The sequence below is a fragment of the Meriones unguiculatus genome, chromosome 10 (assembly GCF_030254825.1).
Source record: "Meriones unguiculatus strain TT.TT164.6M chromosome 10, Bangor_MerUng_6.1, whole genome shotgun sequence".
Lineage (NCBI taxonomy): Eukaryota > Metazoa > Chordata > Mammalia > Rodentia > Muridae > Meriones > Meriones unguiculatus.
In genome coordinates, this window is record NC_083358.1 from 104,545,817 (window position 1) to 104,564,234 (window position 18,418).

An 18,418-nucleotide genomic window follows, 5' to 3' on the forward strand; every position below is an offset into this window, starting at 1 on the left:
CAAAATATTCGTGTAGAGTTAGGTGGGAGCTTGAACTGTCTGCTTTAGGCAGATGACTTTGAAATTTCCATGCCCACCCTTAGGTAGCTCAGTTTTTATGTTTTGTTGACCTTTGACTTAGCATGGCTCAAGTCATACTCATATTTCTCACTCTTTTTATCAGTTTCCTTTTGTATGTGTAGGAATATGCAAATGGACATACATGCATCTGTTCATGTACGTGGAGGCCAGAAGTTGATGTCAGTTTATTCTATTGCTCCCTACCTTACTTATTGATTTATTTTGAGACAGAATCTTTTACTGTACCTGGAGCTGACTGATTTGGCAAGACTAGCTTTCTCCAGGGGTCCTTTTGTCTCCTCCATCCCTGGACTGGTATCAGAAGTATGCATTGAGATTTTGCCAAGATTTACAGGCATGCATCATGACACCCAAGTTTCTTTGTGAGTTGGGATCTGTTTTTGTTTGTTTGTTTGTTTTAAATTTATTTTATTTGATGCATATGATTGCTCTATCTGCATGTGCACCTGTGTGCCAGAAAAGGGCAACAGATCCTAGTATAGATGGTTGTGAGCCACCATGTGGGTACTGGGAATTGAACTCAGGACCTCTGGAAGAACAGACAGCAGTTCTTAGCCACTGAGCCATCTCTCCAGCCCCCTGTTTGTTTGTTTTTTGAGATGTGAATTGGGATCTTAACTTGGGCCCTCAACCGACTAAGCTAGCTCATCTCTCTCCCTTTCCTTCTATATCCTCTGTATTAATTAATGATATACCTTTCTTTCAAGTCAGTATGGAAAAATATCACTTTTAATGCCTTCCCCTTTTTATATTTATTCACCCAAATTTATTGATTTTGCCTTTTTAAGATAAAACTAAATGTGTGTCTGTGTGTGGGTATGAGCTTCTGTGTGTGAAGAGAACATTGTATCCCTTGGAGCTAGAGTTACAGGTAGTAGTGAGCTGACAGACATGAACGCTGCCATCTGAACTTGGATCTTCTGGAAGAGCAGCAAGAGTTCTTAACCATTGAACCATCTCTCTAGCCCATTGGTTCTGCCCTTCTAAAATCTCTAATATTTAGAGCTGTTTCTTCAAATCTAATTTGGATTTTTCTCTCTCTCCCTCTCCCTCTCTCTCAAATTGAAGTTCTTAGTAGCCTCCTCTTGTACTCAGGATCTATTCATGCGTTTGCCACCCCTGCCCACCACAGGTTTTCTTGTTAGGCTCAGTCTATCCTACTGCAGTACATTCTCTTCTGGTCTACATGGTTTGCTTTATTGGCCATACTGCAGTATTTTGTCTAGTATGTTGTGTCACTTCTTTTGTGCCATCATACACTCTACTTTCTGTGCTCTCTTTTATTGTTCAGCGTGGCAGATTTTCCATTCTTTTAATTTCTATTTGACAATCACATCTTTGTATCTATGCAAATCTGTTTTCAGTTTATACTCTGTATGCCTAAAATGTAGCTAGCAATTTTTATTTTTCAATGTGTGGCTTCTTCGTGTAGCAGTTGCCCTACTGCCTCTGTTGTGATTTACTCATTGTGTACTATTCTGCTTACACATTTCATTTTTACTTCTATGAGCAAATCCTGTGTGTGTGTGTGGGTGGGGTGTTCCCAGAGCCTATTTTAGTACTCCTTACTTTTGGGAAGTGTAGGATGATTATCATTGAATTCACTGATAACTATTTATTTGACCTAAAATTACTGTTAAGGTGAAATCTTACTAAGATTCAAGTTAGACTGATTGATAAGTGCTCACTGTATAAGCAGAAAAGAGTTAACAGCCAAATTGGTGATCTATACCTGAAGAAAGATAGCAAGTTTGTGTTGATAATCATAGGCTGCATCATTATGTAGTATTGCTTTGGAGCCTAGGGAACCTGGTGACAGATTGGGTTTGGCCTTGGTGATTCAGGCTCAGTGGATTTCTCACTGCTTGGCTTTGAATCTCAAGTCTTTTTCACGTGTCTGATGCATTGCTTGCATTGAGACAGAGTTGTTAGGCTTCTCTATTATCATAAGAGAAGGATTCACTTATGGAATGGGGAGTCTCAGTGGTACAGTTTGTACTCCGATTCTTAACATAGTCAGTATACTAGAAAGTGCATGATTTGGCCTGCCATAATAGTATACAGAAAGTTCTTTGTTGTTTATGTGAGAGTGCTATTCTGCGCAGATAGACTGTATCCATTTGCTACTGATAATCATCTTAGACTGAATTGTGAATAACTCCCTTTTAATAGTTGGTACCATGGTACCTCCTGACTATGTCCAAGTTTGAGGGGTCCCGTCATGGCCTTGAAGGTGAGGCATTTCTTTTTAGAAGGTCTTAATTTTCTTCAGGCACTTTTCCACTAAGTTGTGTAGAATTTCAGTTGTGTTGTTTCACTGTTTTCTTTACCAGTTGCTAAGTGCCCTCTAGGCATTTAATAAAACGCTTTGGTCTGTATCAGTAGGAATGTACATAATGTCAATTATTTAAAAATTTTTTTTTCAACATTCTATGAAATTTCCCTTTAATTTATTAAAACAAGATGGTTGAAAAGGCTGTTTCATTGCTAATTTTTAATATTTTGTCTAGGCTATCAATCTTAGCAAGGAAATTGACCAAGCTCAGCTGTGTAAATATGGTATTGCCATAGAAGAGGCCATGAGTGGGAGTTGGAAGGCTTGGAGTCTAGAAAGGTGGAAGGAGAGTATTTGCTGAGCAGTGGCTGTCTGCTTCATGTGCTGGATGCATTCTTGTAATGGTTTGTAGGTTCCTGTAGACTTCTGCCTATGACAGAAGACTGTTTAAGTCCTTTCCTTCTGTTTTATCGTTCCTCTCATCTCTGGTTTAGTTTTTGCTGCTGACTGTTTCTGCTGCAGTCAAGTAGAAGCTCTGATAGTATCTGGTTCACTCATCTTGAAGGGAATTGTTTTTGTACTTTAGGAATGATTATATATTGAGTGACAAGAATTATATTTGCCTTTGGAAAGTATCTTTTATTTGGTTGTTTTCTCTCTTTCTGCTTTGATATAAAGTATAGCCATCATAAATGGATATTGACACCTTTATGCTCTTTTTTTTTTCTGATGGATGATTTGCTTTTCTTCTTTCATCTATTAGTGAACAAATTTTATTGGTAGAATTTTCTAAAGCTCTCAATATTTTAGAGAGAAATCCAATTATGATGTATTATCATTTTTTCCTAGTGCTTTTCCCTAAAACACTAAAATTTAAGGAGTTCAAATTTTACTTTTAAAATTAACTATAAAAGTATACAAATTGGCAGTTCTCACATGTTACTTTCAAATGTACTTCACTTATGGCTGAGCAGTAGAATCTAGCATTTAGCTAATGAAGTAAAATGTTGGGAGCTATTACGTGACAATATTATTAACTGCTAGATGCTCTGTTACTACCTCACGAGTTTTAACATGGGTTTGAGGGTAAATTTGCCAAATTGCTTACTTTAACAACGATTGCTGTTTACAGCTCTATTGACTGTATCTCAGCACTTTGGGTAGGACTTGGAACTTGTTTGCCTTTAAATCTTTTTGAGTCTCTGTTATATGCTTGTTGAGGTAAGCTTTCTATGATAGATTTGAACAGAAACCAAAATCTCTGAATTTAATAGTTTTTTTCATATTAGGAAAAATATTTAATTATAAAACCACATATGATAATACTGTGAAAGAAAGGATTATGATGCCATGAGAGTGTGTTAGAGAAACTTTCTAATTCAGGAGTTACTTGAAGAAATTATAATTAATCTATGGTTTGGAGACAAAGAGTTTAAGAGTGTTTTAAATAGAGCGTAAATAACATGCACAAGAAGCTGTCCGTGGAAAGAGGTGTTAGGGACCTTAAGAAGGATGCATGTGCAAAATGAATCTGCAGAGACCACATTATGAGAGAGACGTACTTTATATAGGGTTTATCATCCACAGTGGAATTCCTTAATATATGGAGGGAATAAATGAAGTATAGCAAGTGAGGGTGACATAGTTTATCTGATGACAGAAAGCTGTTTGTTCTGCCATGTAGCTAGAGAAAGACTTTCAGTGGGACCCAAAGTGGGTGTGTGAAGACTGTTGGGAGGTTACTCCGCCATGGTAGTAGCCTGGACCACAGCTAGTGACATTGGAGAAAGTAGACAATGTTGAGAAATACTTAGGGAGTAAAATGAGAACAGTTTCTTTTAAATTTCATTTATATGACAAGAGAAGTTGCTTTTTACTAGGATGAAGACTGACAAAAAAAGTCAGTTTTAGGCTATCCTTAAAACTATTCTCGTTTGAATTGTTTAGTGAAGTCTTCAGCTAAACCATTACAAACACTGTTTTGGGGCTTGGGTCAGAAATAAGAATTTTCCTTTTGCTAACTGAATAATGCTAATTTTATTTTTGCATACTATTGAGTTCATGTCACATGCATTTTATAAAAGTTAATCACATTTCTGAAAGATGTTTTAATTTTTGTAGATCTTCTAAAGTTGTTGGTCTGTGAAAGGAGATTGACTGATCCAGGGGTTTTATTCTCTTTGTGTCCTCTGGCTCAGGCCTCGAAGGGAGGTTTTACCTGGAGGCCTGCTCAGCTCCTACTCTGTGGGAGGTAGTGTGGTTAGAGAAGAAACTAATGAGACTATAGCATAGAAGTTGAACTGGAGTAGGCTCTACAAGGTGTGGGGTATCCTGGGAATTTGAAGCTGGTTCGTCTTATTTCTGGAGGCTTCTGTGTTTAGCAGTTTTCAAGCCATCTAGAAACAAACACAGGTCCTGTGCGTATAGCCTCTCCTTGTGTCCACTTGTTCTGGGACCTGCTTGGACCAAGAGCTGCTGTTTGCATGGAATTCCAGGCACCATGGGAAGAATTGAAGTGTTATAATCTTTAATGGTGGTCTTAGAAATTGAAGGTTGGTGCAGATATGAGTGCTGTTGTAGATACATGGACAAAGAAACTGTTGACACTGGGCTAGAGGGCGAGAGAAGAGGCAGTTTTCTGCTACTTTGCCTTTGAAAACATAGATCTTATCTTAGAATGATTTGGTGCCTTCTACATTTTTGCAGGCTTTCCTAGAATTTGTTTCTTTCTTCCTGTTTAGGGAAGCTGTGTAAGAGTGCAGATCCCAAAGGACAAAAAGGATTAAAAGGACAGTAATAACAGCCCAAGTCATTAATTAGCTGTGTATGTATGGCTATGTATGGGAATTGGGTAGTAATGAGAAAAGGAGAGCACGAAGGGAATGAAGGAACCCAGTTCAGGGCTTTGCTGAACTTTCAGCTGAGGGGCTTCTTTGTTGTAGTTATCATGTGTTTGTCAGATGAGGAGAAAAGGAGGCTCAGAGAGATGATAATGTTTAATGTCACCCTACAAATGAAGATACCACAGGCCTCACTCATGGCATAGTCAGAGAGATGTCCTAGGTAGAATGGGGTGAGTAATTTTCAGAAATGTGTTAGACATTTCTTTCACAAAGTTTAGGCCCTATAAAATGGTCATGTTCCACTGAGCAGCTTTGAAAAGATAGTTGGGATATAGCGTGGCCTGTATCCCTAGCCATCCACTTGAGGCTGACTCTAGATGGTAGTGTATGATACCTGTTTGCAGAGGTTCAGTGGTAGGTGAAGGTGCCTCTCAGTTATGCCTGTGAGCCTTTGCAAACATGGGGAGGCAGTGCAGTGCTGGAGGCTGGACTTTGTGGCTACATGCTGTGCCCAACCAGTTTGGCCACCCATCCTTTACAAGCCAACTAAAAGCCAATTTAATAATGAAAAGCAGAAAAAGGAAATTTATTCAGTGTGCTCACATTTCAAAGGATGGACTTGAGGGGTCTTGTCACTGGATCTCTGTTCCTCTATTAAGTTAGTTCTTTTAATTGGCTTATTGAGGACAGGTGACTTTTTGAAGCACAGGATGTTAACCCCTAACTTCCTTCTGGGGATTCCATTACTTGTCAGGAAGACAAAAACTTAGCTGGGCATGGTGGTGCACACCTTTAATCCCAGCACCTGGGAGGCAGAGGCAGGTGGATCTCTGAGAGTTTGAGGCAAGCCTGGACTAAAAAGCCAGTTCCAGGACAGCCAGGGCTATACACAGAGAAACCCTATCTGGAGCTCCCACCCCATACTCCCTCCCCTCCAAAAGAAAGACAGAAGCTTTCCCCAAGAGAACAGATTTTTCTGAACCTATGTGTTTGCCCACGCTTGCATAGAGTAAGCTGGGGGGACTCGTAGCTGAAAGTGACAGAACACCCAACTGGTAGAAACTCTTCAGAATCTGAAATCTGGGACAGGCAGTTGAGGGCTCCAGCAGAATTTCCCTTTATCTTTTCTTTTGATCCATGCGGGCAATTTGTTCTCATGCTGATTGTCTCATGGTTGTAGCTGTTATAGCTGCATCACAGCTATACTTGAAGAGAAGAATAAATAAATAAATAGGATCAGTTTGGACTTAGCAGCCAAAAGGCTGTTTTCTCAGCTGTCTTTGTACATTTCTTAATCCACGGAGCCAAGTATTTCCTAGTAGACTCCTTTTTTCTTGTTTATTAAATTAGGGTTCTATGGCTGCTTGTACCTATGGACAGGTGGGAAAGATTTAGTTGGCATAGATGAATTATGATGTCTTGCATTAGGTAGGCACATCTATTTTTGTTAAGGTAGCTTTGTATTTTTTCTGTGTGTGCATCTGCATTGTCTGTTTTCTGTTTAACCATCTACTGAAGAACATCTGGATTTTTTTAGTTTGTACCTATTATGAATAAAGCTGGTATAAATGTTTGTATAGTCTTTTCTTCTAGTTTTAAAATTGAGTAATGGATATTTATCAATTTATCCTGTTAGCGATCTTGAATTTCAGTGGCATTAGGTACATTCATATTGTACAGCCATCAGTCTCTTTCATCTCTAGGCCTCTTTTTATCTTGGAAACAAAAATTCTGCACCCATAAGACAATGACTTTATCACTTCAGTTCCTGAATACCAATATTTAACTTTGGAGCTTCATAACTGTGATTTCTTTACATACCTCATACGAGTGAACAGCATTTGCCTTTCTATTTAGGAGTAAAGATTTTTAGATAGGAAAACACACCAAAATTTTCGAAACTGTATGAACTGAAAACACTTGTGGTCTCAACTATTTAGGATAAGAAACACTGTATTCACCACTAACTAAATTAGAACTTTTATTTTTAGAAAAGACTGAAGAGAGTTTTAATTAGTCTTCATCAGTTGGGAATCATTGCATTATTAAATCTTGGCCATTTGCAAAGTAGTTTTAGCAGTATATGCTGTACTAAGTAAATGAAAGTTTCCTGCCTCTAATTTCCCCTGTCTCTTTCATCCCATGATCCTAGATTCACATTTTTGTCCCCTCTCTGCTATTTAACTCCACTGATTGACTTTTTCTCCCTTTTCCACTGGTATCTCTTGTTCTTCTTGACCTCACCTTTGTCCTCTTTCCATGGATCCTCTTTAAGTTACTGGTTGTAGTTTCTCTGTTCTCTGTCATGGAATTAGAACTTTTTTCTAGGCATCCTCTTTCCATGTAAAATATTTACTCAGCATCTAGAATACATTTTTCCATTTTATACTATCTTATTTTTATCCTACTCTTTGGGTAGATATGAGTTTCTGTCACTGATAATTCTTACCTTTTAATGTGAGAAAACTAGAAACCAAGCGTTAGAGTTTAGTAGAAGAACTTTAAAGTTTTGTATACTACTCTTAACAGTTTTTTTAAAATTTAAATTTATTTTCATATTTCAGGGAAGAAGAAGAACGCCTGAGAAACAAGATTCGAGCTGATCATGAGAAGGCCCTGGAAGAAGCAAAAGAAAAACTAAGAAAGTCAAGAGAAGAAATCCGTGCAGAAATTCAGACAGAGAAAAATAAAGTAGCCCAAGCAATGAAGACAAAAGAGACCCGAATTCTGCCACCTGTCCCTGTTCCACAGCGTGTAGGGGTTAGTGGTGGAGACCCAGAAGACACAGAGATCAGGAAGAAAAGAGAAAAAATTAAAGAGGTAATAAGCCGAGGTTGGTGATATGGAGTGATTGCAGGTACATGTCTGACTGGATATTATGTGGTGGTATCTGTTCATTGTGTTTGTTCTTCAGTGTAGTTGCAATTCCATTTCCAGGTTGACATAAGGACTAGAACTCTGTCTTTTTCCTTATTGATTGTAAGTTTTTGAAATAAAAAATTTGTCTCAACTTTGTTTAGATGGTTACTCTACCTCCACCATGTTATAGATCTTTCAAAGCACAGGGTTTTTATAAATAGCGTAGAATTCATATAAAATTTATTTTTTTTCTTTGTGTGTGTGTGTGTATAAATTTATTGACTAAGCAATTTAAAATACTCAGCCTGAAGAGTTTGTACCAGATGCTATACAGAGCCTGTCACAGACCAGGTTTAAGGAGCTTGTACTGTGTGAACCATGTTTTAATTTTAAGGAACTGTACTGCTGTTAGGCCCATGGTTCTTCTGAAGATTCCTCATGGACTGAATGATAGAAAAAGATTGATCTCAAAAGTCTTTAAGGGGTTGGGGATTTAGCAAAGTGGAAGGCCCTGGGTCCTGTCCTCAGATCTGGAAAGAAAAGAAGAAGAAGGAAAAAGAAACCCTGTATCGAAGAGACAAAACAAATAAACAAATTAAAAAAAAAGTCTTTAAATGTATTTAGCCTCAGAAGTCTTTCCAATTGTAACTCTAGAAATTAAAGGTTAAGAGAATACCAATTCTAGTGGATTTGAGTTATACTGTGTTAGGACGGACTCCTGATAAGTTTGAGTCATTTACAGTTATACTGCTTGTGAAGAAGCAGCCTCATCAGCTGTAACAGCATCAGCAAGAATAAGTTAATTCATGCAGTCAAATATCTTTTTATTCTGGTAATGGATATATGTTTAATGTATTTTAAACTCCATCTGTCAGTTTTTCTCACTGCTATGGCATGATTGATATTTGACAGGAACTACAAAAGGAAGAGGAGTGGGGGAGGGCAGGTGGGCGGGCTTGTTTTGGCTCACAGTTGGAGAGCCTGTCAGGGAAGGTGAGCTGGCTAGTCACATTGGTAGTCAGGAGGTGACAGAGCAGTAAATCCTGTACTCAGCTGACTTGTGTCCTTTCTTCCATTTCTCCTCCAGTTTGAACCCAGTAGAAGGGATGGTGTCACCCATTTTCAGGGTGGGTCTTTCTTCTTCAGTGACACCTCCCTGGAAACATCCTCACAGACATAGCCAGAGTTGTTTCTTTAGGTGGTTTCTTATCCTGTTAAATTGATGTTCCATCTTGATGGCACTCACACTTGGCCTTGATGAGTCAAATGGAGAGACATTTATTTTTTGCCTGTCATTTAGAGTCTGTTTTTATACATGGGCTGATTAGTACACTTTTGGGGGAGTTTGGAGGAGATACTGACAGCTTTTTGTTTGGATACCTTCCTTACCCATATTTAGATGCTGTTATAATGTTTTGAAATATTTTCTTACATATGTAATAATTCAGATCGATAATCGTGCATTTAAGGCACTTCAAGAGAAGCCTTAGGCTCAGTGGTTTTTGTCCATAGAGATTAGTAGTAGCACTGCTTTTGGTTTTAGTTTATCCTGTTCATTTCCCATGCTTGCTTTGACTTACTGTTTCTAGTGACCTCTTTGTAGATAACGTCTGATTTTCCTTCTACATAATCCTGTGTGAATAGTGGTACTTTTTCTTGTTCCTTATTTCTGTTTCTTAGCTTACTGTACAAGCTAGACCTTCTGTTAACTATTTTTTTTAAAGAAATGGTGAGAATTGACAGACTTGGTTAGGTGCTCACTTTAGAGCACGTGTGTGTAATACTCAGCTGTTAGGCATGTTGGTTTCGTTAGGAGGGGTTTTCAGGTGACTTGTTAGGTTGAGGATATTTCTTTGTAGTTACAGTTTAAGAGTTTGCATCATGAATGTGCGTTGAATTTTGTGAAATGCTCTGCCGATATTTTTGTGTAGATAACTGATTTTTTTCCTTTTTGTTAATATGGTGAATTTTATACATTGTTTTTTAAATGGTAATTTTATCTTATATATCTGGGTGAAACTGCATGTAGTCATGCTGTCATTTTTTTTTTTTTAATATGTAGTGTTAATTTGTTTTAGAAGTAATTTTGTATGTATTGGCTTAGAGTTATCTTTTAATGTTTTTGCCTAATTTTGGTATCTGATTGATTCTGGCTGCATAAAACAATTTTTGAGGTGCTTTAATGAATGACTCTGTTGTTAAATGATACAGTGAAGTTTACTGTTATATTAAATGCTGTTATATAGCTCAGAGTTGTATATGTTGTAAAAAACTCAAATCATAATAGCTGATACAGAGTATTTATTAGCTTAATGACTTCAGACAAGGGCATTAGGCATGGCTGAGTCTGTCTATAATGTGCATTTGTCTCTGTCTCTTTCTTTTTGGCGGGGGAGAGAAAATTAGTCATCAATTTTAGGATTAAATTATATTACATAAATCCTTGAGATCATAAAATGAGATTGTCTCTTTCCTCTTAAAGTCTGTACTAATATGAATACAAAGGACTTGATTATCCTATTTGATCTATATACCTGTCTAGTTACTGTGACTAGGGCGAGGATTGGCAACTTACAACTTGTGGGCTAAATTTTTTACTTGCCTGTTTTAAAAAATAAGTTTAGTTGGAATACAGACATGGCCATTTGTTTACATATTACCTAGGACTGACTGTTGTGCTTCTGCAACACGTTATTAAATCTTCTGGTCTCTGGTCTAAAGTTAAGAGATTGTGTTAGTCAGGCTGAATTAAGTTGGTTATAGAAGCAAAGCCCTTTGATTGATTGACAACCCAGTCATTATTACAGTGAAGAAAGTAGAGCTCTTTTTCAAAGCGTTAGCAGTTTATAAAAGGAAAGAATGCCACATAGCTACCTTTTTCCTCTCAAATAACTTTTTGATTATGTCTAATTTTTGTTGTTGTGAAGATTGAAATTAAATGTTATTGTCCTTGTTAGGATATCTATCACTGCATGAAACACCATGACCAGAAAGCAAGTTGGAGAGTAAAGGGTTTATTTGGCTTACACATCCACATTGTAGTCCTTCATTAAAGGAAGTCAGGACAGGAACTCAAATAAGACAGGAACCTGGAGGCAGAAACTGGTGCACAGGCCCTGGAGGGATGCTGCTTACTGGCTTTCTTCTAATGGCTTGCTCAAGACCACCAGCCCAGGGATGGAACTACCTACAGTGGGCTTGGCCCTTCCTCAATTACTAATTAAGAAACTGTCTTACAGCTCAGGAGACATTTTCTTAATTGAAGTTCTTTTCTTCAGATAACTCTAGCTTGTGTCAAGTTGGCATGAGTAGCCAGCAAAGTAGGTATGTTCGTTTTTATTGAAACAAGTGTTAATTGAATAATATGGTAATGTAGGAAACACGGCAGAATGGGTAAGAATATAATAACTCAGCTCTAAATTATAGGAAGTATAAGGTAGCTTCAAATGGTGTATTATAATGTTTCTTTTCTCAGATGATGAAGCATGCCTGGGATAATTACAGAACATATGGATGGGGACATAATGAGCTCAGACCTATTGCAAGGAAAGGGCACTCCACTAACATATTTGGTAAGGTAACTTTTTTGAATTACTGTTTCTTTCAGTATCTTTGAAAATAAAATCTGGTTTTTAAAGCAGTTTCCAAGATCTCTATTTCTGTGAAGTTATAATTTGAACTTTTGGTTTTGGTGTGTCAAGATTTAGTTTTAGTTACACTGAAATACATAGTTTTGTATTAGATATTTTATTTACATAGATACTTCATACATTTATCTAAGTATTTTGAAGGTTTTTCTGTATTTGTTTTGTCATGAAAGGTAAATATCTACTTGCAATTTTCCCCCCTTCAAAACAGTAAGTACCATTTGTGATGCTCATAAAGGAAAAAGGAACAGTTTAGAGATTTCAGTGTGCAGTTAGAAGTTTAATGTGTAGCACATCTAAAGTGATTTGATTGGTAATTGAGTGGGTGCTGCTGTATGTTGATGGTTCGTGTGTGTGTGTGTATGTGTGTGTGTATGTATATTTTGATCAAAAAACTTGTCTTAAAAATTAAGTTGTCCTGAGTTTAAGAACAGGACAACTTATTGGGAGAAGAAAAAGACTTCCTTTGGGTAGATAGTCAGTGGCTACGATGTTTTTGTAATCTATTTCATTTAGTTAGTATCATTTAATGAAATTGAGTATATTTTTTCTGCAAAAGTGTCACAAATGAAAGTTCTTGTTGCTTTTGTGGATGTTATAAATGATGGTCTGCTAAAAGTCATATTTAATGTTCTTTATATTTATTTGTATTATATTGTTATATTTATCTTCCAGAGAGTGTTCTTATATTTTGAGCACAGTGATAGACAATGGGCCTTAGTTTTAAAGGACTTTTTAAGATAAACATGTATAGAAAATAAGAGATGGATATGAATTTTCCTTGTTTAATTAAAAATTGTGTGTGTGTGTGAGAGAGAGAGAGAGAGAGAGAGAGAGAGAGAGAGAGAGCTTAGAAATACCCCTAAAACTCCTCTCCAGGGTAGAGGTCAGTTCTCTTCTTCTACTGTGGAGTTCTAGGACTTAAGCTCAGGTGGCCAGGTGTGTTCAGCAGGTGACTTTACCTGCTGAGCCTTATCCTCAGCCCTCACTTTCTACTTTTAGCAGTTGTGTTTTGCAGTTCATCTCATATCTTGCCATGTACCAAATAGACCCTAGTCCTAATTCTACTTTTAAATAATTTTTTAAATTTTAAATTAAAATGTAATTGTACACTTTTCCTCCTTTCTTTTTTCCACCCTAATCCTTTTAAAAATAGAAAAATATTTTAGCTCTTGGAGAACATACCTTATGAGAAGAAAGGTGTAGTAAAATGGTAGATAAAGCACACTTGCAGTCTGGGATTTTCAATAGTCAAAATTATGTATTGGTAGGATTTATTAATTATTTTCCAATCAAATGATTTCCTAAGGAAGAATAGATCATTTGTTACATGTTTTATCATAGAAAGTCTATAGAAAGTTTTTTGAAGTTCAGAAATTTTTTTGTTTCTTCTTTAATTTTTTTTGTACATTTTATTTTTGCTAGTGAATATGATATGACAGCTTAGTTCTCAGTGTCTTATTTGTCACCCTAAATTTTGTAGAATTAAAATCTTAGAGCAAACAGACAGGCAGACAGACAGACAAAAAACCAAAACAGTTTTCTTAACTCTATCCTCTGTTATCATAGATCCTGTAGATCAGTATTGAGTTTTAACTCAGTATTACAGGCAGGGAGTTAATTATATGCCTTCCTCTTAGTTTTCATTGTAAACGGTTCTTCATATGCTAACTGAAATCAGTGTTCCCCTACCTTCATTGTCCTTAGTCCTTGCCACCGGACCACTCCACAGATAAGAGAAAACCCATTTCAAAATGGCTTAAACTAAGACAGCAATTTGGCCGTCTCAGTGGTGCCCTGGTATAGACTTGATTCGGCCCGGCGTTTCCCTTCTCTTTTGTGTGCTGGCTTCTCAGCAGCATAGGTTTCAGCACTTGAAGTTTCACGTCTGCATACTACACACTGCATTTGTAGAATTGGGGAAGCATTTGGCTTACTTAGAAGTAAGATTGAAAGACTCTTTGCTTCTTCTTTTCTCTAACTAATGGGATATAGTCATGTGTCTTACTCTCTCTGGGCCTGCTGCTGCTGGGGACAAGGAGTAGAAGGAAGTGCTGCTGGACATAGCTTAGCACTGGTCCTGGTTACCATGCAAAGCTGTTTTATACATTCTATAGTGTTATTTTTCCGTTTTCTTTGGCCCGTGGGTAATTCCATTTTTTACTGTTTTACACCACATGAAATCTTGTGTTATCTAGCCAAACAACAGTAGTGATGACCAATAATTTTATTTTAACTTGTGTTTTCCATTCCTTAGCTTTTAGTTTATGATACAGAGCTCTCCTGTGTAACTAACTAGGATGGGTCAGAGCAGAATATGTATGCAGGATGTCACTGTAGACAATGAAATGACGAGCAACTTGGGAACACAGCTGCCTGAAGCAATTGAGTGAAAACAAAAGACTACTCTCAGGGTTTAAATGAAGTCAATAAAAGTTTTGAATAAAATACTAAAATTTTTCTTTTTAGGTATATTCAAAAAATTACATAAGAGACAAGAATATATGAGTAATTAAGTGGCCCAATAAAGCTTGTATCTTAGCAAAAAGCTAAGGATCAAGAAAAGTAAATGAAAATTTTGTGTGTCTTAACTCAAAATGGACATTCTGACATGAACTTAGTTGAAAGAAGATCAAATAATTGTCAGGGTGTTGGGTACTTGTTTAATTGATGGAAAGAGATTATTGATGAAGTGAACAAATTATTAGGAACATATAACAAAAATGCTGTATAACTTAGGGCAAAGATCAAAAGATATTTGAATATATAGCTTTAAGCCATTGAGGGTAAAATTTAGTTTTACTCTCCTCAAAAGAGAGAGAAAAAGAAAGAAAGAAAAGAGAGACTAGTAAGTTGTCCTTTTTTTTTTTTTTTTTTGTCCTGAACGTGCAGTGCCTAAGTACTCACTGAGTTTGCTTTGTTGAGTTAATTTTATTTTGCCTGCTTTCTGAAACTTTTTTTTTAGATGAGGATTATCTGTTAAAGTTGTTGGCATCTTGTATTTTTATTTTCTCTATGTGTATTTTACTACATGGCTTCCTTTTTTTCTACCTGATTTTTTAATTATTAAAGAATATTAACATAGTCAGGCATGGTGGTTCAGACCTTTAATCCCAGAACTTGGGAGACAGAGGCAGGTGGATCTCTGAGTGGAGGCCAGCCTGGTCTACAAATTGAGTTCAAGGACAGCCAGGACTACACAGAGAGTCTCTCTCAACAAACCGAAAAGAGGGGGGTATTAGCATTTCTATTTTTCTATAATTATTTAGTCTTATAAATTTATTACACATATATATTTCTCCTATCTATGAATGTGAACCAGAAGGCATAGCTTATGTTGTGACTTACCCTGTTAATTTGAATCGCTGTTCCCATTTCTTTACCCTCCTATTACATTTTTCATACATTAGTTAAGTACATACTTACCTTACATTCTAGCCAAGACAGAAAATCAAGGGAAAATGTACTGTTTTCATTTATTTTTCTGTTAGCTCCCAAAAATCTTGTCTTTTATAAATACTATCAAACTGTTTTTATTATCTGGTCTAATAGAAAAGTGAGCAATGACATTCTTTTTTGATCCCAATAATCTTTGATTTATTTTCAGTATAAACAAAACTAAACGTAGACCTTATATGAGGGTGATTTTAACAAAAGCTATTTTTTTCTTCTAAATACAGGAAGCTCACAGATGGGTGCCACCATAGTGGACGCTTTGGATACCCTATATATCATGGGGCTTCATGATGAATTCATGGATGGGCAAAGATGGATTGAAGACAACCTTGATTTCAGTGTGGTGTGTATACTTTGGCAATTCATGTACTCTCTTAAATAAATTGTGAAAGGACAGTTTTAATACTCCGATTTGAATATGTGTGTCCTCCCTAATTCATATTGAAACCTAATCACTCATGTAGGAACTAAAAAGGATCTTTGGGACGTGAGCAGTTCACCAGGACAGAGTTATAGTGGATATAATCAGCTCCGTTATAATGTAGTTCTCAAAGAACTTTTTTGCCCTATACCTGAGAGGTCATATAAGTACCATGGTGAACCAGTTGAGTAGCACTCACCAGTCACAGAATCTGCTAGAGCTGTTGATCCTGGACATCCCAGATTCAGGGAAGGTAAAGAATACATTTCCATTATCTGCTGCATATGGTGCATCCTATTTTGTTTCAGTGGACCCTGTGGGTGAAGATCTCAGTTGTAGTGCTGTGAGCATGGTCCAGCAGTTTGTTGAACCCATGTTTAAATTCTCATATTTGTTTTGTTACTTTTGTGTAAATACTCACCTCACTATCTTTTCATATTTCTTGGAATTATCATTTAAGGTAGTGTCTTAGCCAGCTAAGGACATGATAGCAGGGGGAGAAGCAAAGAACTAAAGTATAACAAAATAATAAACTGCTTTACTAATACCTTATAACATTTATAATATTAGTGATAGAATAGTAGAGTGCATCTGACTGGAGTGGCGTATTGCTAACTGTTGAAGAATTCCTTATTAATGTGACATTTCTGAGAAGTTAGCCTAGAGGAGCTATGTACTTGTGGCTATAAGGCAGGCAGCCTGACTTCTAATGTGTAGGAGGGGATGTTCCTCAGCTCCACAAATCTCGGGTCTCCTTTGACCTTATCACAGCGTTGCAGCCAGTGTGACTACCTGTATGTCCCCATGCTGCATGTGGAGCTTGGAGGCCAGTGCTTGATGTTAGGCAGAGTCTTCCTTGATTGCTCATTGTTCTCCACCCTACATATCGGGTCAAGGGCTTTCACTTGAACCCACAGTTTACCTCTTTGGCTGTTGCTCTGTGGATCCCCACCCTCCCTTCTCTTCTCTTGTTTGCTCCTATGGCAGTCCAGACTGCCGTACCCATTTGGCATTTATGGGAGTTGCTAGGGATTGGAACTCCAGTCACTTGCTTTCATGGCAGATGCTTTACCTGCCAAGCCACCTTCGTGGCCCTAGACATGTCCTAATATCTAAGCCTAAATATAAGCATTTAAGACTATAGAATGTTTATCTATGCTGGGTTTCAGATCCTCTGAGCATGGAGTTATAGACAGTTGTAAACTGATATATGGGTGCTGGGAATTGAACCCAGGTTTTTTGGAAGAGCATCCAGTGTTCTTAATCACTAACTTTCCAGCTGCTTTTAACTTTTTTTTTTTAAAGCATTTTATCTTTTGGTATTTATTACAAAATCTCTTTAGTATATTATGTATGTGTGCATACTGCAGTGTGCAAATGGAGATTGTTGGAGAGCTCTGGGAGTCTGGAGTCTGTTCTCTAATTCCACTTTGAAGTTATACATAATAGTTTGTATATTGCATGTGTAAATATTTGTGATGAATTAGCTTCAGTTTTTTTGCCTTTTAGTTTTGTATATGATCTTTTCTTGTAGATAATTTGCATTTCAGGGAAATTTTAAATTGTGATTTATTAAAAATCTTTGATTTTATTGTTATACATTATCTCTTAAGTTTACAAGTGGTCACATTTTCTCCTACTTCTGTATTTTACTTTTTAAATTTCTAAACATCCATTTTTAATTTTGATGTATATGTGCTGTAAACATCAGCATTGCTTTCGTACATAGGAGTTGGTTTTTTCTTTTTGATTGTTTGTTTTTTGTTTTTTGAGACAAGGTTTCTCTCTGCAGCTTTAGCTGTTCTGGCCTTGCTTTGTAGACTAGGCTGGCTTCCAACTCACATAGATCCACCTGCCTCTATCTCCCTGAGTGCTGGGAACACAGGTGTGCACCACCACACCCGGTAGGAGTTGGTTTTCAACAGTGTTAATTCAATAACCACAATTCTACTGGTTTTTGGCATCTCCTTTAATAATAACCTAATAGTTAGGTTATTAGGTACTAGCAAAATATTTAAAATTCATGAAAAGAGATAGAAGTAAAGCTATAATAATTAAAATAAAGTTAATGGACTCATTAGAGAAGTTTTGTTTGTTTTGTTTTTTAGGATTTGTGATTCATGTTCAGGAAGTAGAGGCTTTCACAGGGAACCAACAATAGTCAGTGGCAGTGAATACTGCAGTAACTCAACAGGATTGTGTAGGGAACATCAGACAGCCTATTGATTTTTATCTGTCTGTCTGTCTGTCTGTCTATCTGTCTGTCTGTCTGTCTATCTGTCTATCTATCTATCGTCAGTTAGGAAGCTGTTGTGATAGTAACAGAGTAAACTAACAAATGGAAGATGGAGTTGTGGCATGAGAAATGAAAATTTAGAATATTAAAACAATTCTGCTTGTGAGAAACAATTGGAGTACTGAAAAACCACAACTTTGAAAACTGTAAAGTATTATATGTATGTGAGAATTTTCACTTTGTCTCCACAGAATTCGGAGGTGTCTGTGTTTGAAGTTAACATCCGGTTTATTGGAGGCCTCCTCGCGGCATATTACCTGTCAGGAGAGGAAGTGAGTAGAGTCAAGCCATACCTTGTTTGATTATGAGTCACGAATAGCAGTAAAATGAGATCTTTTTCTAGCAGTATATCACTAAACTAATCTAAAGATTTTCTTTAATGTAAATCTGAGAATCTGCTTACTGGATTTTACAAAATTAATGTTTTGGTTGGGTTTTATAAGCTTAGAGAAAGTTGAAAGATTAATAGTTTGGCTCTTTTGATTTATCAACGTTTTGTTTCAATTTTAGAATTTTATTTGGGTTTTTGAAAAAAAAATT

The 18,418-nt window shown here is 36.8% G+C and overlaps 1 protein-coding gene across 3 annotated transcripts in view; it reads left to right on the forward strand.

The window, feature by feature from the left end:
• Man1a2 (mannosidase alpha class 1A member 2) overlaps positions 1-18,418 on the forward strand; it is a 133,761-nt gene that overhangs the window by 27,534 nt on the left and 87,809 nt on the right. For all 3 annotated transcript variants that reach the window (XM_060392977.1, XM_060392979.1, XM_060392978.1), the window contains 4 exons: positions 7,764-8,019; positions 11,534-11,630; positions 15,386-15,504; positions 18,070-18,150. In XM_060392977.1, the coding sequence (XP_060248960.1) occupies positions 7,764-8,019; positions 11,534-11,630; positions 15,386-15,504; positions 18,070-18,150 (553 nt within the window). The remainder of the gene's footprint in view (positions 1-7,763; positions 8,020-11,533; positions 11,631-15,385; positions 15,505-18,069; positions 18,151-18,418) is intronic.